This window comes from Dipodomys spectabilis, unplaced genomic scaffold, assembly GCF_019054845.1.
Source record: "Dipodomys spectabilis isolate Male_0828 unplaced genomic scaffold, ASM1905484v1 ptg000098l, whole genome shotgun sequence".
NCBI classification, from domain to species: Eukaryota; Metazoa; Chordata; class Mammalia; order Rodentia; family Heteromyidae; genus Dipodomys; species Dipodomys spectabilis.
Window position 1 is genome coordinate 10,263,429 of NW_024870775.1, and position 24,484 is coordinate 10,287,912.

At 36.8% G+C, this 24,484-nt stretch overlaps 1 protein-coding gene across 1 annotated transcript in view; it reads right to left on the bottom strand.

The window, feature by feature from the left end:
- Positions 1-24,484, bottom strand: part of Sdk1 (sidekick cell adhesion molecule 1) — an 836,641-nt gene that overhangs the window by 462,088 nt on the left and 350,069 nt on the right. Inside the window, exons 3-4 of the mRNA XM_042686840.1 lie at positions 9,886-9,992; positions 6,072-6,219 (exon numbers count right to left, since the gene is read on the bottom strand). Of these exons, the coding sequence (XP_042542774.1) occupies positions 6,072-6,219; positions 9,886-9,992 (255 nt within the window). The remainder of the gene's footprint in view (positions 1-6,071; positions 6,220-9,885; positions 9,993-24,484) is intronic.

A 24,484-nucleotide genomic window follows, 5' to 3' on the forward strand; every position in this document is an offset into this window, starting at 1 on the left:
GCCTACAGAGCCTTGGCTGCCTCTCTGTCCACTTGTCTGTCCCTTTCTCAGAATATTTCTCTCACCTTACCATAGACTCTTCAGTTTAGCAAACCCATCAAACTCTTATGCATTTGCCCCTCTACCTAAAATATTCACCATCTGTGTCTGTGCATGGCTGGCTGTTCTTGGCTTTAGACTTTACCTTGAGAAGAAAGCACACTGTAAAGGAATAAGTGTGGATTCAGGATGCCAACAGCACTAACACCACCTGACTGTTGACCTCTCTGAGTCTTTCTTCTCAGTAGTAAAGCAGTATCCACTCATTGGGCTGCTATGAGGATTAAATGAATCATTACATACAAAACACTGTCTGGGACTTAAAAATTGTTAATGATTATTATTATTTAATACCATATTGAGAATATCGCAGAAATCATGTTGAGTAAATGAAGCCAGTCACAAAGATTTCTATTCTATTTCCTTTCTGGAACAGGTAAGATGTACTAACCTATAGTAGGAGAACTTAACCTTAGTGGAGGGTGGCTGGAGGTGAAAAGGTCTTCACTGAACAGGATGGAACCTTAGTGGAGGGTGGCTGGAGGTGGGGGCTGTGAGAGGTCTCCATTAGACGGGACTGGATTTTGTTCTACTTACAGAGGAAAGGAATCCAGATTGTTTTCTGTATATAGTGGAGGATGGCTGGGGAGGGGCTGTGGGAGGTCTTCACTGGATGGGATGGGATTACTTCTGAGGGCACAGCTGCTAAATTCCACCTACCTGTGTGTTCCAACTCTGCATTCTCTGTGTAAATTCTAATTTGAAAAAGGGGTTTTTGTTGTTTTTAATGCCACCTTACAGAGAGCCTTATTTAACACTGAATTTAAAGGTGCCTGTCCTCAGCTCTGTACTTGTCTGTCCCTCCCAGCGCTTTTCCTCTCAGCCAGCTCCTCCACCCCCCCAACATACCCTGCTTATTAAGCTGCATACACAGTGGCCCTGGGCCTTTTCTATCACAGCACTTTCAAAGCCTCTTTTCAGGCTTAGCAGACTGAACAGTGCCTTGCACCAAATGCTCAGTAAACACCTGTGGCCTGTGTGGAAGAAGGAAGAAAGAGAAGATGAGCCTTCCAGCACTACTGCTTAATGTTAACAGGAGAGCAATGTAGACATAGGCAACACCACCTCCTCTTAGCTGACATGAAGACACAGAAGCATAGGTAGACAAAATAACGTTACCACGGTTGGAGTTACAGTGGAAGCTGGCCTGGAACCTACATCTTTTATCTTTGGCCTATATTAAATATAGTTCCGTTCAAATGTATGGATACACTCTATAAACACTCACAAAATGCCTATGAAACATGAACATTTTAAAAGCACATTATTTTGTAAAGCTCAATCCACTACAAAAATGTTATTACAACTAGATCTACTTCATCAAAGCATTAAAGCCATGACTTTCAATATCAGCACTAATTTAAACAAATCTTTCTTGGAGCAATTGCAATGGGCTGGTAATAAGTTAATGGAGGCTTCTAGGTCACCTGGGATGCTGTTTACTGCCTGTACCTCCTGGGCCATATCCTATGGGCAAGCAGTCCATTGCCGAGCTTGCTGCAGCTTTGAAATATTTAATCTATCAACTTATTCCAACTTGCATATTCCATATGCAAGAACACTTGTGCTCCCACATTCCTGTCAGGTGGGTTGCAGGATGCAATTTGGGCACCAAAAAAACTGCAATTAAGCAAAAGAATAGTACCATACAGACCAAGTTTTTGCGTCCTAATCTGATAACTGCCGGCATAAATTACCTCCTGGAGGTAAGAAAAACATTGCAAGGCATCAAGATTCTCATTTCATAATTTGAGAAATGAAAAGAAACAAAGAAAATATATTTGAGCCAAAACAGCACGCAAGAATTTCATTTTCAAATTAGACCATATTTGTAAGACAAAGCTATGCTCATCTTTGATATGCAAAGATAGCAATTTAACTGTTTGAAATCAGAAAAAAACCAGAAAAATAAACAGGCAGTTTTTCCCCTTCTCAGATAAATAAAACCCATAATTATCTATTCAAAATTCCCAATATAACATATCCTCAATTCTTTCAAAATACCATTTGCCCTTCCAAGATATTTTTCTGTGTCTACAGCCTTTTCCTCTTCAGATCTGTTGCTCTTCCCTGTTGCTGCCAGGTCACAGCAGTTAAGACATTTAGGTGGCCAATATCCATGGGAGAGGGTGGGTGTGAGCAGAAGACTATGTGAGTGTGAATGAATGGAGAGGACCTAATCACTTAACTCAAGGTAGAACAATCAGGATTATAAGAACTAAAGTTTCTTCTTTTGTAAAGTCATAAGTCTTAGGATAATGGGGTTAAAGAGTCCAAGCATTGCAAACAGCACTGCAAAGAGGTGTCATAAGGAATGCAGTGACCTCTACTGCTTATGTGATGGGAGGAATGGTTAATCTTTCTCCTCCCAGAGGGAAGTAGAAACAGCTGGGGAGTGCAAGACCTCTGTGCTCTGGAAGGTGCAGGTCACAGGCACTGGACATGACTCACTGTCTGTATTCAGGCACATGCCAGTAATAGGGTATAGGCAGCAAAACTTGGCTACACTAGACCGAAGATTGCCCTTTTCCTATTGGCCTGTCTTTCTACTTGTGTTAGTTGCTTGTTGATTCACCAACCTTAATTCCCCTCTGTCATATACCCTAACATTTCCTTAAGTTCTGGAAATTAGGACCCTGAAATCTCTAGAAGACCACTGCCCCATTCATTTTCTCCCAGTTGCTGACACCATGGATGCAACAGGGAGATGCAACAGGTTTCTGCAAAGTCCTCTCCAGCAGGGTGGTTTTTGTTATTTCCTATGACAAAATTTCTTTTTTATGAAAGACAACCAAATCAACCTCTGTGACTAGCAGACAAAAGACGAAATGGGAGAATTTAGACTTGGCCTATTGGTTCATATCTTTTGTGGGTTTGTCAAGAGCTAATCCTATTATTAAAGCACACCAAGTTTCACCTAGACCTCTTCATTCATCTTGAGTCTGATACATGCCTTATTTAATCATTGGCTCCACCTGGCTACAAAATACACATCTCAATCTTGTCCCAAAGAAACTGCAGACACTACTATTAAGCCACCTTTCATATATAACAACTTACTTCTCCTAAAATTGCCCTTTCAGAAAATAGTAACTCCTGAATGGGAAGTAGTTGATCAGATAAAAAAAAAAGTTAAAAATTATCCATGGCTTCTTTCCATTTCTCCAACCTCCAACCCAAAGGAATTCTAATTGATTCTACTTTCAAACTGTCAATTTCTGATGACTTCTAAGCACACTCAAATTAACCCATGTTATTTCAAATTCAAAGCTAGTCTTCCAAATCAATGAGAAGAAAGCCTGAAGCAATATATAGAGAAAATGATCAAAAACACAAAGAAAGTTCAGCAAATAAGTAGACAAGAGGAACTAGCCTGACCAAGAGAGAACACGGGACATATAGATAAGCAAGCCTGGGTTTGAATGCCAGCTCCACCATTTTTTAGCTATCAGCCCCTGGGTAAGTGAGAGCTATCAGATCCAGAGAAGCTAATTGGGTCTGCCTCAGAAGGCAATCATTAGGATTAGGGAAGATATGTTTTCAAGTAGGTACTCAATAAATAATAGGCCGCTAAGATTATTAATAGGCTGTTTAAGTAAATTCTCAAGTTGGGAATCATTAGAACTACTGTTTCTGTTCAAAATGAAAAATCATTTACTTTTAAAAAGCTCACCTGTTAAAGGTCACAACATAATGTTAAAAATAGGGGAAGGGAGATGAAGTTTTTCAACCATTTCTCCTGTTGTGTAAGGGAATGGGCCTTACACAGGAGGCAGGAACAGACATTTGTCCTATGTGCTTTGTGACCCATTCTAGACTTGAAAGGCACCTCTGGTGGTATAGAGCAGACCTAATGTATGTGACATTTGCCTGCAGCCATCTGGGCTGAGTAGTGCAGAAATGCCCTCCTATGTCCAGTCAAACTTTTTCAGGAATAGAAAGCAATATATCTTTGAATGACATACAAACTGGTAGCACAAACTATGCAGATACTGATTTATGAGAACTTGTATAGCAAGTAGTTAATAAATGTAGGATGATGATGAGGTGGAAAATAGAAAACTAAAGGGCCTTGTACAAGTGTAAATATCCATAATCAGACTTTCATCTCTTCAGAAAAAAAGGTATATCACCACATTATTTCACTGAGATTACAGATTTATCAATAGCTTCATGGTTGTAAGCAGACCATTTGTTTGATGGGACACTACATTAAAACTCTAATAGCATCTTTACTTTATTAGCTCATTAGGAATTAAACAGTCTTTAGCATGAATTTGCAAGTTTAAAAAAGCTTATGAAGTTATTTTGTTAGAGAAATTAAGAGTTATTTCATTGGAAACCCTTTCATGCTTCTTGAATAAATGTCTCATGAACCACAATTCAACAAATGAATCAACATATACTTATTTGCTACCAACTTAAAATAATGCTTCCATAGTGAGTTTTGCTGACATGATATTAGAGCTCCAGAGTTTAAGAGGAAGCCTTGTTCAATCTACTTCTCCATCTCTGTTACCAATCCCTTCCCTGCAACATTCATTCCAATTTTATCCACCACACTGCGCTCAATATGGAGCCTTCCAGGCAGTCCTAAATGCCTCTACTCAGCCTAACAACATCCAAAGGGAATGAGATATTGATCCTTCATTTTTGTTTCACCCAAACTCAAGAGGCGTCTGTTGTGATATGAATCAATATAAAGGTGGATATCAAAGTAACTTCTAATAAAATGTAGGAAAAAGGACAGCAACCATCCATCCCATTTTCTAAAGTAACTGGTATTTCTACTAGAGATCTAACATGTAGCTTTTACATATATTTCCATTTTTCCCTTGTTTCAAGTAACACACACACACATACACACACAGACACACACACACACACACATACTCACAAAATATGTGCTTTTAAATAAGCTTAAGAAGAGTCTAGGTCAAGAAAGATTTAGTTTTCAAGATGGAAGATGTTGACTGTGTCTTACAGGAGAGAGCATGGATGCTTGGTTAGGGCAGAGAGTGAGTTTATGTCCCAGGTACTTTCATGATTTCATTGGAAACCCATTCAGCAAATTGCCTTACATATCCTGTTTTTTTTAAAATCATTTTCCTTTCAGAAATTTTTATCTAAGTGTAACTAACCACTTGGAAGCAAAAATATTTGACTTCTATTCAATATATATATATATATATATATATATATATATATATATAATTTCAGGATTCTTTTAGAATTTCTCATCCTTGAAACCTTTATATTTACAGTATTTCCTTTAAATTACATTGCAAAATGCCCAGTTATAAGGTATATACCAAATGTTCTTTTTACTTACTTCCAGCTTCAAATGAAGAAAGTCTGTCTGGCATTAGATAAATATCTTGAACATGGAAACATTTGAAATGTAGGATAGACAAAAACACCTGGAAATATTACTTAACCAATCCCAAAGCAACCACTCAGCAATAGATGGGTGAGCTGCTTATTACACAAGAAGAAATAAAACTATCATACTAGGATGATAGAATCAAGAGAAATAAGCAGTAATTACTGTTTTGTCATCAGAGAAAATAGTATCAAACCCGACTCAGTGAGAAGAGGGGAAAAACTCACCGTTGTACAAGTAAATACCCCCTTCCTTAAGATTAGGCAAAACACAATTCCGATGCTGATGACAGCTAAAAATGTAGACTTAAACAAAAAGCAAGAACAGACATGAAAGGGGGCAGTACGAAAGGTGCCTTAGGTTCATTGGGTGCATCACACTAAGAATAGGACATGGTCATTTGCTTGAGCAGCTTCAAAATAACCAAGCCAGTCTCAAATCAGTTGTTTTTTAAGGATAAAGGAAGGACTCCTAGACTTGGTAATTCTTTGCAAATCACTGGTAACCTTAATTGGCTCACTTACTATGCAAGTGGTGCAGGCAGGCGTAATTAATTGTATCTGAAGCTTTAAGGTTGGGAGCAACTTACATCCTGTTGCTTGGAATAATCTTGTGGCCTTCTCTAAACCAAGTCACTTGAGGTCTGGGGCAGCTGGTGATGGGTAATAGGTTTAGAACTGCTGCGTGTCCTGGAGAAACTGTTTTCCTCTGGTCTGTGTCCATGAAATTTCCCATATCTGCAGAGAAAAATGAGACCTTTTAAGTTTCAGAAACTACTTTTTTCTGAGGGGAAGAAGGGTCAGAGATGGAAATAACTATATTTCGCAGTAAAGTCAGCAACACCGTTATACTTAACTACATGACAAGTGGGGCTGAACAGCCATGCTGACAAGTGCAAACCTGGCTTTGAGTGTGGCAGGAAGCAAAGCCACGCATCCACCATAGGCCAGCAGCTTGCTCATCAGCAGAGCCACTCCACCTGACTTACTGCAGTAATACAAGGGCATGTTCTCAACCAATTGTAACATGGAAATAGACTGCCAGAGAGCCTCCCAGTGCCTCGTGAAGCAGTATGCTCAGGAACTGCTATAAAATGCTTCTGGGCATCTCCCATGTACCAAATCTCTCAAGCTACCCCCTTTCCTGGCCCTTGCTCCCCATGGGTTCTCCTCTTCTTTCTAGGTTAACTGTTTCCCTAAAAGACTGTTTGGGAACAATACTTTGTAACACTGGGAAGACTATTGAGTTTTCTTCTTACCCACCCTCATACTGTTGACTTAATATGGGATAGTCCTTGTTCTGCTAGTTAGAAATATTTTTAAAATATGGTCATAAAAGAGTGTGACTCAAGTGGTAGATCACTTGTCTAGCAAAGATAAGACCTTAAGTTCATATCCTATTTGCCAAAAATAAAAAATAAAAAGAGGAATAAACCCCAGTCATTGAAATGTAGCCATAAAGGGCCACATTTTGAATAAGTAACCTGAAATTTTATAAAAGGTCATTATTATGATCAGATATAGATGAAATGTATACATATAGATCGCAAAACAGCATTTTTAATGTATGTGTGTTTGGGTTTTCCATAAAAGAGCTTAATTATCTATGACCTTTTCATTAAAAATATTTTAGATATGAAGAGTATAAGACTTAAGAGAAACATGAAACAAACCAATGAAACAAATCAGAAAAATGTCCATGTTACTTTAAAATGGAGCATATCATAAAGGGAAGAAGAAAGTGATGAAGGATAGGAACAGGATATAAATAATTAAGCAAAAGTTCCAACTCAATTTTGTAAATTACAGCTTAATATATGATAATAAATTCCAGGACCTGAACACATTCAAATATGACTTAGGTATTGATCTGCACTCTATTTATTATGTTTGCAGCTATTGAATAAAAGTTCTGGAGTATTCTGTAGATAGATTTAGCTGATGACTTCATCATCATCACAATTCAGGAAAATTGATGCCTTTCCAGTGACTTAGAAAACATCAAATCATTGGAACCGTGACCAGTCATTAGTACTTATGGTAGAAAGGAAGGTAGGCATTATTTTATAATAATGTGAAGTTACAGGCCATTACTGGGCTTAAAATAACAAGTAGCAAATCCTGTCATTATTTAAAAAAATTTTTTTGTTGTTAGTTGTGGGGTCTGAACTTTGGGCCTGGGCACTGTCCCTCAGCGCTTCAGCTCAAGGTAAGTGCTCTACCACTTGAGCCACAGTACTACTTTGGCCTTTTCTGGTTATGTGGTGCTAAGGAATTGAACTCAGGGCCTCATGCATGCAAGGTAAGCACTCTACCACTGAGCCACCTTCCCAGCCCAAATCCTGTCATTATTAAAATAGCACAACCCAACATAGGAACTCCCTGAAGTTCAGGACAAATGAAAGTATAATTTATAATTTCAAAAAATTATATTTTTTTTTGCTTCTTTAGAAAGAAACATTTTGATAGTACATTCAAAATATAATAAAGCAGAAAGTAAGATGAGAGTTCCTCAACAATTCTGTATTTTTTAAAAGACAAATAACTAATGCCTAGGACAAGTTCTCAACTTTCTTCCTCCCAAAGCCTACACTGAAATTCAAGCTCCCTGCATTCTGATAATTCTTAGGTTACTTTAAAAAAGTTTCTTTCTCAAAATGTGGTATATATACACAATGGAATTCTATGCCTCCATCAGAAAGAATGACATTGCCCCATTTGTTAGGAAATGGAAAAACTTGGAAAAAAATTATATTAAGTGAAGTAAGCCAGGCCCAAAGAAACATAGGTCCCATGGTTTCCCTTATTTGCAATATCTAGTATACGTATGAGTCAAGCGGAAAAGGTCAGATAATGTGATGTCAGGAAAATGAACCCTTAGATATGTATTTTAATGTTTTTTTCTTTCATGCATGTGTTTCTAACGCATTTATAAGATTATCTCTTTGTTGCTTTGTATGTCCCTCCCCCACAGTATAACCCCTGCTTTCTCTATATTTGATGTCAGTATAACTTGTGGAGGAGATGGGGAAAAACCAGTTGTTTAAGGATACAGGCGGACCTGTTGCAACAATGAGAAGTACAAGTTGTCATGTCCAAAACACAATGTCAGTGCGGGGGGGGGGGGGGGCGGGGGGGAGGAAGGAGAAGGATTGGGATTGGGGGGGGAGGGGGGAGGCTGGGAAGGGATGTGAAGGGTAAACAAAGGAGGAGGCTGCAATGCTTGGTAAGAAATGTACGCATTATCCTGCCCATGTAATTGTAACCCCTCTGTACAGTATGTTCACAAATAAAATAAAATTAAATTAAAAAAAAAGTTTCTTTCTCAGCTCATAGAATTCACAAACTTTATAGACCATGATAATGACAATTTGCCTTATAAAGGTTAAAATGTATTTGTGACTTTAACTAAGTATCACTACTCCACAATACTGTAATCACCTAATCTCAATGAAAAAAGTTTCTTTCTCCAAATTAGATCTGTTCAACAAAGAATAACTCATTAGAATATTAATAATATCTAGGATATGGAACATGTATGTGCATTTGTAGTTCAGTAGTTCTTTTTTTTCTAGTTATTATTATTATTTCTTGGTCAGTCATGGATCTTGAACACTGGGCCTGGGCACTGTCACTGAACTCTTGCTGCTCTACCATTTTAGCTATAGTGTCACTTCTGGTTTTCTGGTGTTTAATTTGAACTAAGAGTCTCACAGACTTTCGTGCACTGGCTGGATTGGAACCATGATCCTCATATCTTAGCTTCTTGAGCAGCCAGGATTATAGGCATGAGGCACCGATCCCTGGCTAGTTTAATTTTTATTAAAATAAATGATACAAAGGAATTTTGTGATATTTATAACATCTACATAATGTGCTTTGAATCAATTTTACCTCATATATACTACTTTAACTCCTTTCCCTCTTTCCCCTTTTTAATGGTTAATGATGAATTTCATTATTCTTTCATATGTGTGTGAGTATGTGTGCACATGTGTGCGTGCATATGTGTGTGTAATGTTTTTCTATAACAAATTATCATTGGATAGAGCTAACTAGGAGTTATTGAAATTTGATCTAAATACAATAAATTTTTATTTAACAAACATTTGAATTACAATATAAAGAAGCTAAAAGCAGCTGATTCATATACTAGAAGCCATCTTATTCCTCTTTGCGTTGGAAAAATTCAGTTTTTTCAGATGGGAAACGTAACACCTGTCATCATCTGGGCAACCACGCTAGTGCTCACTCATACCTCACCAATTCTAACAACCATCCCACTTTTACTGAACCAAAGACAAACTCCCCAATTTCTAAAATGGTTAGAGGTTACTCTGACTCGCTGGACCCACTGCAGTGCTCCTTCCTTTCACATTGGAAGCCCACATACTGTACACATACACGCGACTTGAACTTCGGATTTTCTCTGCAAGAGTGCTCCCATCCTGTTCCGCACCACACAGCGGTAAGAGCCAGCATCAAGCTTCTGTAAAGATGGGATAATATACCTGCAAGATACCAAAAGGAAGTGTCAATGATCCCATCAAGGACAGCACAAGAATCTCTTCTAGTAAGTGCTCTACATATACATTATTTGGGTAACTTAAGATCTATTCAATTCCCCCTAATTAAGGCAATAAGGACCACTGTGTATTGTTCTTTAGATAAATACACTGATATCCATCTCCTCAGCTAGTATGTTGTACTTATCATTGTGCCCAGGTATGTAGCGTGAGTAAAGAAGATATGACTGAATAAATGTTAGAAATGTTAAATAATTAAAGATCATCATATTTAAACTAGACTTTTCAATAAAAACTATTTGCTTTAATTTCCACAAATAATTTTGGAGACTAACAACAGACTTCATATCATTTGCCATGTCACTGTGTGAAAACTCAGCCACCAATCTCATCTGTTAAGATGAGAGACAGGTAGGTGTTTTTAAGCAAAGAAAGCAGAGCACCAGGATATGCCCCTCTCTTCACCTGGCTGTGAACATCAGCTGACATAGTGCATGTAACATCTCCTTTTCTTTCTTCTCCACATTTGGCATGGCAGAAATTTTATTTTCTCAGACAACGAAAAGTCATTTAATTTGTAGTTTTCATTTCTGTGCCTATAATCATTCTTTGCATTCCATCTTTTCTAAAATCTTTAGCATATTTTCATAACGGAAAAGTAACTTAAAGACATGGTTTTTAAGAGCAGTCCAGCTGTAAGTTTGCTTCTAGTTTTGTAACTTAGATATTTTAGGACCCATAAGGTAGGTAGGATATAAAACCAACTATCTCAGGGAAAACTGCAAAGCAGCTGAGCCCAACCTTACAAAACTACAGGAGACAGTACACTTCTTGTTTCCAGGTTATGTTCATAAACAAATCAAGAATAAGTCTTAAGCAAACCATGTGATCTAGGATTGATACTCCAAATCTATAAAGAACCGAACAACTCAGGAGCAAGAAAGAAGGCTCAGTTAAAAAAAATGTAAAATTGTTTAATAGACACTTCTCAAAGAAAGACATGCAAGTGGCCAGTAGGCATATAAAATGAATTTCAGCATCACTAATTATTAAGAAAGTACAACTCAAAAACACAATGATATATCATTCCACATGCCAGGATGTCTATTAAGTTTTTTTTTAAGGAGTAAGTGATGGCAAGGGTGTTGGTGGGATGGTAACTGATGTAGTCATTGCAGAAAATGTTAATGGACATTCCTCAAAAAAACTGGATTACCATATGACCCAGTGGTCTCACTTCTGGACATACATCCAAAGGAATCAAAATGAGGATCCTGTAAAATACCTACACTTGCATGTTCAACAAATAAGTAAATGAAATGAGCTATGAAAATCTGAAATTATGATGATGTGGTCTTTAAAAAGAAGAAAACCATGCCATTTTCAAGAATATGGATGAATGCGGAATATATTATAGTAAGTATAAAATATGCCAGAATCAGAAGGGTAATGCTCTATAGTAACACTTAAAAGATAAACCTGAAATAGTTCAACCACAGAGGCACAGAGTAGAATGATGGCTTTCAGGAGCTGGGAGAGAAAAAATGGGAAGATACCAAAAAGTTTTACTCATGTAAGATTTGAAAAAAAAAGATTTGAACAGTCCTAGAGATCCACCGTATAAACAATTTTAATAATATTATGTATTTTTAAAATATATTGAGAAGATAGATTTTACTTTAAAAACATCTTGGGAAGTACTAGGGATGGAACTTAGGGCCTCATACTTGCTAGACAAGCACTCTACCACACTAGACAACTGTTCTACCACTTGAGTCACACCTCCAAGTTGGCATTTTGCTGGTTAATTGAATGGTCCTCATAGACCCTTTTTTTGTCTGAGCTGTCTTTGAACCAAACCCACCATGAGAAGTTTGGATTACAAGAATTAACCACCATGTCTGGGTTTATATCTTATCACACAAAAAAATCATAGTAATAAAAAATTAGGCCAAGAAGAAATACTCAGAGGCAATAAAAAGGTTCACAGCACAGGTTGTAGTGATGGCTTTGGTAGATGTGTACTCATCTCCAAACTCATTAAGTGTGTAGATATGTACAGCTTTTAGCATGTCTGCCATATCATATTAAAAGAAGATATAGGCTCAGGGCATGGCTAAGTGGGAGAATGTTGGTCAGCAGGCACAGGCCTCAAGCTTATCTCAGAAGTTCAAAAAAAAAGAAAAACAAAACATTAAAAATAAATGCCTATATACAGTAAAAGAGTAAAATAGATATCTATGGATGAAAGAAAAGTAAGAAAAAGCTTGGATACTTTCTATATCTGGAAGATGTCTGTCATGAAAAGGAAAAGGGAACATGAACTACATGGACAGTAACCTCTTTTCTGAAAGAAACAAACAAAAAAAGCAACAGTGCTATTCTGAAAAATGGTGTTCTACAAATTTCAAAACCTGTTTTCTTACAAAGTATAACCAGAGAAACTTAAAAAAATCAGGTATAAGACAAAGTGCATGGTGCTCTTAATATGCCTAGTTCTCAAGCACACTTAAAATCATCTATATTCAACTAATTGTTCATCCTTTTATTCAAGTATGTCCAATTAGTCATCCTGAAACAGAAGTTGAGAGGAACAATTTTTACGAGAATAAAACATTTGGACAATACAGGTAATTCAACAATAAGCAAATATTAATCAAACTACATTTTCCCTCTCAATAACCTTTCTTGAGGCCCTACGGCAAGATTTGTGAAATCTTTTATGGTAAGAAAAAATACTGCTGAGTTTTAATCTCAAGGTTTAAAAAAATCTATTATGAAAAACAGTTCATCTCAAACAAAGATAATTAATGAAGGTAATCAGAATAATATCCATCCTAACATAAAGAATAAATGACATTTATTTAAATTACGGACTACTAGTAGAGGGTTAGCAGCTTTGACGATGACATGCCATGATTACACCAAGGAGCAGTTTGGAGATGGGGTTAAAGTGAAATCTATGACTGTTTGGGGGAAAGAAATAGTACAAGTCATTGTAGTTTAGATATTTAAAAAAAGCTACAAGGACAACTTTTTCCTTGCAATGCAACCATATTTATATAATTGGATTCATTCGACTTCTTTCCTCTTTGAAGTACTCTAAGTAGATCTAAAATTCTTATGAATTTCGATAATACTCCTATGTACTAAAGCACCCTACTGCATTGCTTTCAACAACAGGGAGAAAAAGACACAGAACTGAGTATTAGGCATATGCTCTTGGTGCCATCTCTTTAGTGTAATGTCTCACTAGGGGAAAAAGTATACAAAAAAAACCTTGCAAAGCCCTCCACCTATCTCCGAATTCCAACACAAATTACGTTCACCTAACAGATGGGAATATCGGTGGTAAGTCTATTGTTTATAAACACACATTTTTAAACAGAGAAAGTTTCCTGGCTCTTTACAAGAAAGGATAATAAAATTGCAGCACCATATGCCACTAAGATGTGAGAAATGCCCGCTCCTGTTTCCAATCCACACAGTGGGAAGGCCCAACTCCACAGTATCAAGGCAGAATTCTACTACATGAGCATAGTGTTTTTCAGAGCTTCAGGAATGGTGTATTAAAAAAACAAACAAACAAAAAGCAACAACTCAATGGTGCCAGGGATTAAATGACCACAACTGCCATGAAGCACATCTCAGTTCTGACCTGCCACTGAACAAATGAGCCATCAGAACCACCCAAGAGCTTTGCTAGAAAGTACCTTGAAGCCCATTTCATTCCAGGAGCAATTGCCTGATGCTATGGAGGGGGCATTTGACACTTTTTATCTGCTTAGGATCTGAACTACCTCCCTATATCAGACATTTCCCTGCACTGAGTCTCTGCATAGGCAGAGCTTCTCTCAAAGTCAAGACTGTTGAGACCATATCCCAGATACTCCTCCACTTGGAAGCACAGTACAGCTGACTCCATGTACCTACTGTAGGATGATGGTGCCCAGAATTGGGGCTAAATATCTTGTCTGAGAACGGTGATGTTGGGACATTGGGGTGGTGAGGACACTGAGGTGGTGGATATTGGTGATGGCTGTATACAGCACTGGTGGAACACAGTCATAGTGGTCACAGTGGAATCATGACCACGGCAGCAATAATTGTGTCCACAGCTAATCAAAACACTTTCTCCAGCAGTGGTATCCAGTGTGAGTTCTTTGTGGAACTGGATATTAGGGCAACAGTGGCTCTGGGGGCTTGTCTCCTTGTTCTACTCCATCTCCAGAGAGGTTCATGATTCTAAGGGCAATCTACTAATCATTGCAACAACTTTGGCAGGAGAATTTTTTTTTACTGTGGTTTAATCACAGATTAAAATTCTTACCACAGAATATGTTAATGAATCATTTTCTAAAGACAAAAAAAAAAGCTCACTGGGTACCAATGGCTCATGTCATAATCTTACCTAGGAGGCTGAGATCTGAAGTTCCAAAACAGCGCACACAAAAAAGTCCATGAGATACTTATTTTCAATTAATCACCAAAAACCAGAAGAGGAGGTGTGCTTAAGTACAGATCTTGAGTGAAATAGCTAAAGGACAGTGCCCAGAGTCTGAGTTAAAGCCCTAGTACCCTCACACAGACAAAAAACCAAAATAAAACAAAACAATATGGTTTCACTGATAAAGCATTTAGCATCACAGTGAGATAAAGTTCTCCCTAGACTAGAACAAACTAGACTATGATGACAAATTTTCCTCAGCAGGAAGCACTAAAATTTTAGGAAATGTCTGACAATAGCTATTCACTGTATAATAGTTAGCGCTGAACTTTCTTTCCAATCACAGTTTCAGAACAAGGACTAAGAATAGTCATCAAAGTAACAAAAACACATCTTCATAACAAAAGCAAAATCTACGTTTCTCTCCAGTCAGGGCCCATAATTTATGAGCAACAATTTTCATATCTATTAGATCAGGTGTGAGGTGTTTCTTTCAATGGTAAGATCCAGTTTGTGACCCTTATCTGACTACTCACAACTATGGTCTTTATTCTGGTAGAAAAATCTCTATTATGTATGAAAATAAACAACTAAGTTTGATAATAAGCTTCTGTATCTTGGCCCACAGCCTGTTTCTATCCTTAAGATGAAAACAAAAATGTTAAGGAATGAATCTTCTATTATCCCTTACTTTTTATAAGAAACCATCTATCGCTTGTTTTTTTTCTTTTTTTTTTGAGTGAGACAATCATTTTATCTCCAATTTTTATAAATTTCCTATTTGCAATTCTAAAGTATAACAATCCACAGAAAACTGAGTTTGTAGCTGGTTTTTTCCTTAGGCCCAATCGTGAAATGAAAAATTGAGACTGAAATTTGATACTAAGCAGAGACACAGTTTTGAAGGTGTGTTCAGCTCACTAATAGGTCAAAGGCACTGGGAATTCAGAAGGTTATATTCTTTCCAAAGAGTTCAAGTCATCAATGTGAAGTTCAAGTAAACAAATCAATGAAGAGAAAAGAAATTAGCCAATGGAACTCTTCATTTGCAGAAGTATTTAACTGCATTTTATCTATTTCAAAATTTATCTTGGATATTGTGAGGACAAAGCTCAGGCTTATATGTATTTTTTAATAGTTCTTTCAGGATTGTAAATCTGGGAAATATAAACAAGCAGGAATCAATCAGATGCCAATTTTCCACAGTGATACTATACCATGGATAAAATTTCAATTTCTACTACTACAATAATAATAATAATTCTTTGTATTTTGGTGATACTCAGCTTTAACCTCAGGGCCACCATCTCACTTGGCTTATTGTTTGGCTGGCATTATAGAACTGCAGCTCAGGATTTTTGCTGATTATTTTGGGGATGCAGTTTCACAAACTTTTGTCTGTCTGGTTTTTAATCTTGAACGTCCAGATCTCAGCCTCCCAAGTAGCTAGGATTAGAAGCATAAGCCACTGGAGCTCAGCTTCACTATGATCTTAATATTTATAAAAAGCAATCTAAAATTCAAGCATTTGAGTTGAAATATTCCTTAGACTTTCTGTAGGGGGCTTAGGTTTACATAAGCCATGTTTAGGAGAGTATTCATTCTTCATTTCTTTCTACTTTTCCTTATTGAAGTGGGGAAAGAGGTGAACTCTTTAGTGAAGCAGGGGCATGTGTCTGGAGTCAGTCTGTCAAATCTAGCATTGCTAGAATTAAATATTCATAAGTCAGTAAGAATGGAATCCTTTTGGAAAGAGGACATTATTTTAAATTAAATAAAAATGTTTTATTCTATCTCTGAAGATATAATTCTTTATAATGCTAGATTCTCTTAAGGCATAAAAATAAAGACTATTAGACTGGAGGAGTGGCTCAAATTGTAGACTACCATCTGTGAACAAGAAAACCAAGCAAAAATGCAAGGCCTTGAATTCAAACACCAGTGCTGGCTTGAATTTGGTGAATAAAAACAACAGAAAGAATTAAAGGAAAAGAAAATAGAGATCATTTTATAATGCCAAATAGTGAAATGAAAAATTTATCAAGGAACAAATTATGAAGTCAAATGTTACTTTTTACACATTTAAAAATATCCAGAACAAGATATAATGGTATACTAAACTATAAGTACTACAGGTGAATTAGAAATATAAATACAACTTATATCATTTGGAAGTACTTGCAAAGTCAAAGCAGACAAACAAGAAAAAACAAAACAAATAACCTACAACTTTGTGTATATATGAGGCCATACCTCATTAATGCCAGTCACATATATCATGTTCATATGAGATAATCCTCAGAAGGCCACTTTGGTTTCCTCAACTTGGAATAAGATTATGATAATAGTCCACCCACTGCTAATTTCACGTTTATTGCACCATTCCATGTAGACAAAATGACAAAATAACTCAAAGCCTTAGAAGTGAGGGATTCATTTTGTTAATTCCAGGGATTACAGATATAGTTGAATGATTCAGAAGAAATTAGATTGAAAATTTACCCTTGATTTTCCAATTATTCATATGCTGGACACTGGGAACCAATTAGGTTAAACATACTGGGATGGTGCGAGATTCTTTTTTTTTTTTTGAGATTCTTATTTTAACTTCAAATTGGCAAGAGTAGATCAAGTAAACCAAAATGTAACTTGTTGTAAACAAGGAACTTCACAGAAACAGGACCAATACAGCATAAACCAGTAGAGGTGAAAAAATATAAACTATGGTTAGGAAGCTAAAGCTGAACTCCAGGAAGAAACAAGGAGGGGGAATTTGCCTTTTGCAGTAAGATGCAATGAGAAACTCTTTAATGAACAAACCACCTTGCTTCATCTAAGAGTTCTCAATTAAACAGATCCTAACTCAGGAAATACAAAACTCAAGAGATTTAGAAAAAACAAAAGAGAACAGGCATGGTCCTCATGATGAATTTCAATTGGAAGAGTCATCTCAGTATTTCAAGTTCAAAGGATTTGGACAAGACAAGGGAGGAATCTGGTAGACACTGACAAAAACACAATGCATCTGTTCTTTTGATTATGTAAGTTCTTTTACATTCCTCACCCATGTTTGAAGTTTTTAGTGGAAGGTTTTGCATTTCACGTGTCACATTTATCCCTAAGTAGTTCAGACTTTTTGATGCAATTTAAACTAATGTGTGAAATTATGTATAATCTACATATATATAGTTGTCTTTCAATATCTGCAAGCATAAGGTTCAAAGGCCACACGCAAATACAAAAATATTCAGGTGCTGAAGCCATTACATGAAATGGCACAGGACCTTAATATACATATATCTTTCTATGTACTATAAATCACTAGATTAATAATAACACCAAATGTAATATAAATGCAAAGTAAGTAGTTGTTATATTGTACTTGTCAGGAATGACAAAGTCTACATGTTCAGTCCAAACGCAACTATATTTTCATTCTGGGAACTTATGGATATGGAAGTATATCTACCATCTATCCAAATTATTCTTGCTATTATACATAAGTATGTAAAAGTATACAGATATTTTTATAGAAATATAGAAATTACATATGCTATACAGAAAAACAATCTTTATATATTGATCTTCTATTTGGTAATATTGCTAAAGTTGTTCATACCATATTTTCTATATAGATGATCATGTCACTTGAAAATAAAGACAATTTTACTTTTTCTTTTATCATCCAGATGACTTGTTTTTCTTGTCCTATTACACTGGCTAGTAACTCCAGGATTTGTATTGTGGCTAATTTTCATCCAATTTGAGGAAATTTTAGCACTATTTCTTTAAATATTTTTCCTGTCCCTGCTTCCTTTAGAGACTGTTTAGGCCATCTGAAATTTTCTTGTAATTCACAAATGTTCTTGTCATTGAGTTTCATCTTAGGATATTTTGTTTGTGATCATACTGTTGCTATATCTTTATTAATATTTTCTCCTGTAATAGCTAATCTCCTGGTAGTACCATCTATTTTTTTAATCATTTTTCATTAAAAAATTGATTTCTACTTTTTTAGTATCTTTTGTGTCACCATTAACTTTGAATATATGAAACATAGTCATAGTGGTTTGACTACCTTTTTCTGCTAATTCTAACATTTGGGTCTGTTCCAATTTGTTTTCAATCTACTGGTTTTCCTCACCATTGTAAACCTTAATTTCCTGCCTCTTTACAGGTCTGATCATGACTGTACCTTTTTGAATGTTATTTTGCAATCCAGCAGTAGTTTTTGAGCTTTGTTCTGTGATACTGTAAAGATGTTAGGAAATAATTTGATTATTTGAGTCCTGTGTTTTCAGACCTGTCAGTTGTATAATAAGACAAATAATTCCCACCATTGACTCAAGATGGTTTTGTGTACTCTATACAATAACCTTAGAAACTATGAGTTGTAGTTTGTCTATAGTAGACAAACATTCTGTTTATTCCTATCAGGAAGGTACTAGCTCTAGTCTTCTTAAGTAATTCTTTCCCTGACATTGTATAATTGCTTCATACAAGTGTGGTGGTGAATATTGTGATGATATTTGGAGAAGACACTTTGGAAATATCCTCCTCTTTATATTATTTCCTGGGAAAATCTAGCTGTCTTGAAAACTCCGAACTCTCAACTGAGTACTCACTCAGTGAGTACTCCATTTTCTACATAGATTCTCATTTTTTGTGTCACAGCTTGGAAATTCTCTCCAGGTAGTAACTGGGGACATTTATAGAGTTCACTTTGTCTAAATTCCCATCTCTTAAGATTCACAATAATCCATTGTTTATAACAAGTGTCATAAAACAGTTCTTTTCCACATTTTATAGTTTTTTCATGTGAGAGCATAAATCTGACTCCTACTACCCTATCTTAGCTGAGGCTGACATCTTTTTAGTGAGGATCAAAGTGAGAGAGGATTCAGCCACAGGATTAGTTTGCAGTTCTAGAAGATGCTGTTCCTTTGAACCATACATTCTGGTATACCTGATGTTGCCAGAGACAGCTACTGTGGATATAACTCTGTGGGGCATCTCAAATAACTCCAAAGGGAGACTCAAGCATAGACTTAAAATTCTAGAATAAGATCTGCTTTCAGCAGCAAGGAACTACAAATGCTAAAAAGAAACCCCTGGTTGTTTCATCATGACAATTAGGAAAATACCACAGAGATATCTCTTACAAGGGAACTTAGTATGAGAGCCATGTAATCCTCAGAGTTAAGGCTACTTCCTCAACTACTCTTAGGCATCACCAACCAATAGAATGGCTAAGCACTTAGACCTGTCTTTATTGATGGGTCACCATAATGATCACCATGGAGATGACACACTACAATCTTACTCAAAGGGAGCCACAATTAGGATATCTTGTCCTTAACTTTGAAAAGAGAGAATTTTGAAGAAGGATGGCTTGAGGCTAAATAGAAAGAGACACTTGAGCAGTGGCAAATGGCCTGGCTGATGGGAAAGAGGCTTGAGAAAAACATGATGGGAAATTCAGAAGAAGTCACTTGTTGAAAGATCAATGGAGGAGAAGGAAATGATGTTTTAATATCACTAGAGAGATCCCATTCTGGATAATCACCTGGATGGGATATATCAACTGCAGAAATCATCTATACACTGTCATAATTAATAAAGTATGGCAGACGCAAATGGACCATGTTCACTTGAGTTGGTAAATGGATTCAGCAGCATTGACTCTTCATCCAAGTTTGGGGTTTGCCACTCTAAGATTCCAAACCTGCCATCACCCCAGACAGAATGTAAGCCTTGTTATGATTTCCTCTTCAAGCAGGCCACTTGTGTGTGACCATCTGACCCTTCCACCATAGAGGAACATAGTTATTCATCTTATCAAATACATTTTCTGTCCTGGATTGGGATCTGCCTTCCTTACTGACTCATCATTTCCACTTAGGGACTCATGTGTTTATGAATATGGCAGCCTGCAAAGCACTGCTTCAAATCAGTCTCATCACATCCCTCACAGCAAGTATGAAAGAAGCACTGGCCAGAGATCCACAAGTCAACTATATTGCATAATATCCATAGAATAATGTTACTGAGAACATGGTGGCCACTGTTCTTCATGGCATATGTGTTGAACCATGGATATAACTGAGAGATCAAGATCCCTCTACTGATACTGGGTCTATCTACTTGTGTTTCCTAATCTGAGGCTGCTTTGGATCAGCAGTCTTGGTCCTTAGAGGAAATATTTCCCATTGGTGATGAAGGAATGGGTCAGAGGACCTGAATCTACAATTCACCTTAGTGATACTGTCCACCACAAGGAAACTGAGATCCGGAAAGCAAGCACTGTAATGTAACTGAGCTTGATGATCTGACAAACCAGGGTTGCTTCTACATACTGGGGGCAAGGAGGGAACTCAGTGAGGTTTCTCTTAAGTGTTCTAAGGCAATTGCAATTATAATATTCATGCCTGAACAAAAGCAGGGTAACTAACAGCAGTTGTGAAGTGTTGGATCAACATGCTAGCAAGCAAACCATAGCAGCTCAAGTGCTGGCGCAGTTAGGTAAATTCATACTAGGATGGAGAGGAAGAAGGAATACAGGATTAAACACAAATTTGAGACTTTCTCAAATAAGAAATCCAGTTTGTTCTACTAACTCTTGAGTACTGTCCCTATAGAAACTGTAACTGTCTGTCTTTGATGGACTGGGCTTAATAGTAGGTACAAGTAACACTGAGTGGTTCAAAGATGGAACCAATGGGATCCTTTTGAGTCTTCCTTTTACTGGAGCTGCTGCTGGAATTCTTTTATACTAACTGCTCAGAGCCTCAAGTGGCTTTATGTCTGTGCTATTGACAGCAATTTGCCTCAACCCAGGCTTCATATTTTTGCCTGCTGTACTGGAGCTTCTCTGGCACCACAGTCAGAAGGTTGATATAAGAGCTAGTGTTCAAGCCAGTTACAAACAATAGCTGTGTTAGTGGAGCCAGTATTCATCAACTGAACACAGGGACTGATAGACTTTTCTACTGCTGTCCTTCAGGTTGGACAACGCAGGACTGAGCTCCAGCCACTTATTTAAAAAAATTTTATTGTTAAGGGGTTGGACAGAGGGGTTACAGTTATATGAGTAAGACAACGAGTATATTACTTGTTGATTATCATTACCTCTTCCCTTCTTTGTTGTTGTCCCACTATCCCTTCCCTCCTCACCTCCCATACACCTATCCCCTTCCCCTCCTCACCACCCGAAGTTATAAAATTCATTTCCAATATACTGTCCTCTGGGTATCTTTGTTGCAAGGGGTCATCCTGTGTCCTTGTTTCAGCGTTTTGTTATTCCCATCCCCTCCCCAGATTAGACATACGTATATATAACATGCCGGGTACCAAAATCAAGCACAGTGACAACAGGGGATATACCATAGGGGAAAGAACATACAAAGGAAACAACAACAACAACAAAAATAAAATCACATGGGATATTTAAAATAATAAGCTACCAGCACAACTATGCTTGTCACAGCATTATACGCTATAGCTAAGATATGGAACCAACCCAGATGCCCCTCAGTAGATGAGTGAATCAAGAAAATGTGGTACATATATACAATGGAATTTTATGCTTCCCTAAGAAAGAATGATACCACCCCATTTGTTAGGAAATGGAAAGACTTGGAAAAAATAATATTAAGTACAGTTACCCAGTCTCAAAGAAATTTAGGTCACATGCTTTCCTTCATTTGCAATAATTAGTATACATATAGGACAATCTTATCAGATGAACTGAAAAACTCAAAAAACATGTACAAACAGCCATATAAGATGATGCTAAGTGAAGTGAACCCCAAGATATGAACACAAGAGGTCTGTCCAGCCACTTTTTCAGAGGATCCCAGGATTTTAGAGATATACATGTCTGAGGCATTCATTGCAAATGTCTTCTTTGTTTGCCATCTTTAAATTTACAATAATTGTTTTAGCATGGAGACTTTGTAAAATTCTGCATTGTTATTTCTGATTTCTTTGCTAGAGAATTCTTAAGTGTGTGTGTGTGTGTGTGTGTGTGTCCTGGTTCTTGAACTCAGTACCTGTGTACCCTATGCTTTTATACTCAAGGCAGCTGTTCTACCACTTTGAGCTATAGCTCTATTTCTGGATTTTTGGTAGTTGAAGATAACAGCATTATAGACTTTCCTGCCCCAGCTGGCTTTGAGCCATGATCAGTTACTCAGATCCCCCGAGTAACGAGGATTACAGGCTTGGGCCACTGGCCACTATCTCCCAGCTTTAAGTACTTTTAATCATCTAGTTTATTTGTAGAACATTCAAATATAGCCTTTGCTTCCTTATGTTTACATTACTAAATTTAATTTTTTAATATGTATGATACTTACTTTGGTGTTTTAAGTAAAGATCAATTTTGACTGTTGTTTCAAAATAGAAAGATTTCTCAAAGATCTATCTGGAAGCTTGAGTATATGTATTTCTTAATATCTGTCTATAATTAATCTCATGCATAAAAATGTTTTGGTATTCTTTTCTGTTTATAGCTCTACATAAGGTCTAGTAAAATGACCTCAAATTAACCATTAAAATGTCACTGACAGAAAGGTGCCAGTGGCTTATACCAGTACTTCTAGCCATTTAGGAAGCTATGGATCTGAGGATCATGATTCAACACCAGCCTGGGCAAAAAAAACCAGAAGTAGAGCTATGGCCCTAGTGGTAGAGTGCTAGTTAGCCTTGAGCAGAAAAGGGACAGTGGCTCTCAGGACCAAAGTTCAAATCTCAGTACAAGCACAAAAAATGGCATTTAATAAAAAATTTAATAAAAGACCCAGTAATAACAGGATGTCAGCAATAGCTAAAAAGGAAATGACATTTTTACAATGGATCCAGGATCATCTATATGTTTCTTAATGAGGATTTGTACTTTTTTTTTTAATGTAGGTTCTACTTTTTAGTTGGTGTTGGTTTTTTTTGGTGGTATACGGGGGATTAACCTGAGGACCTTGCATTGCTAGAGGTGCTCAATCCTTGAAATGCACACTTAGTCTATTATTAAAATAAGTAAAGCAAAAAGAACTATCTCAGTTTTTGCCTGGGCTAGCTTGGACTTTGATCCTCCTATTTATGCTTTCTATGTATCTAGGGTTTCAGGCACATACTTAACTTATTAGCTGATAGGGTTCCATGACTTTTTCCTCTAGGCTGTCCTCAAACCATGGTCTCCTTAATCCTCACCTCCTAAGTAACCGGGCATACCTGGTAGGTGAGCTACCATGTCCAGCTCTACTCATTCTTATAAAAATTATTCCTAAGCATTTAATAATTTTTATTGATGTCATAAAACTTTTATTGCCTTTTTATAAAATGTAAAAAAAAAAACTCAACTCCCCACGCTCTTTCTATTTTTACTGGAATAAAAAAAGGAATAAATATCCATCAAATTTCTATTGTTATAGGGTCACAGAGTTAAACTATAAGGAAATTTTGGGGTTTTTGGCAATTTAGACTACCAAATTCTCCCTGCTGCTGCTCCCAAGGCATATTCTGTTCACATTAAGAAACACTTGACAGGCCCCTTTACCCCACTTTGAATAAACAGATTCTTCCCAATGTAGAAAATAACTTACAGGAAATGGTTTCTAGAAAAACTAGGTGCAAACCTACTTTAAGATACTTATGAGAACTTGGTGCAATTACTGAACTACTATCCACATATCTAACTATTATCATTAGTTATTGTGCCTAAATGTAGCTTTGAGTCTCAGTATGAAACATAATATCTGAATCTTGCTGAAATCCACTGTGCAATGTTTAACACAAGAGACAAAGTAAACACTATTTCAGTAAGGGCTAGAAATAGTAAAATTATTTGTTTTTTTTTTATAGGTTATATTTTCATAACTGATGCCAGGACAGGATTTGTGTGGGCTTCCTTTCTAGTAGGAATCAGCTACCATTTTCGTAAATAGCTACGTTTTCCACCCTGAGACTCAGAAAGGTCTTGGGAAGGTTAGCATGTGACAACTGAAAGTGTTTACTGGAAGGAAGGAGAAGAAAA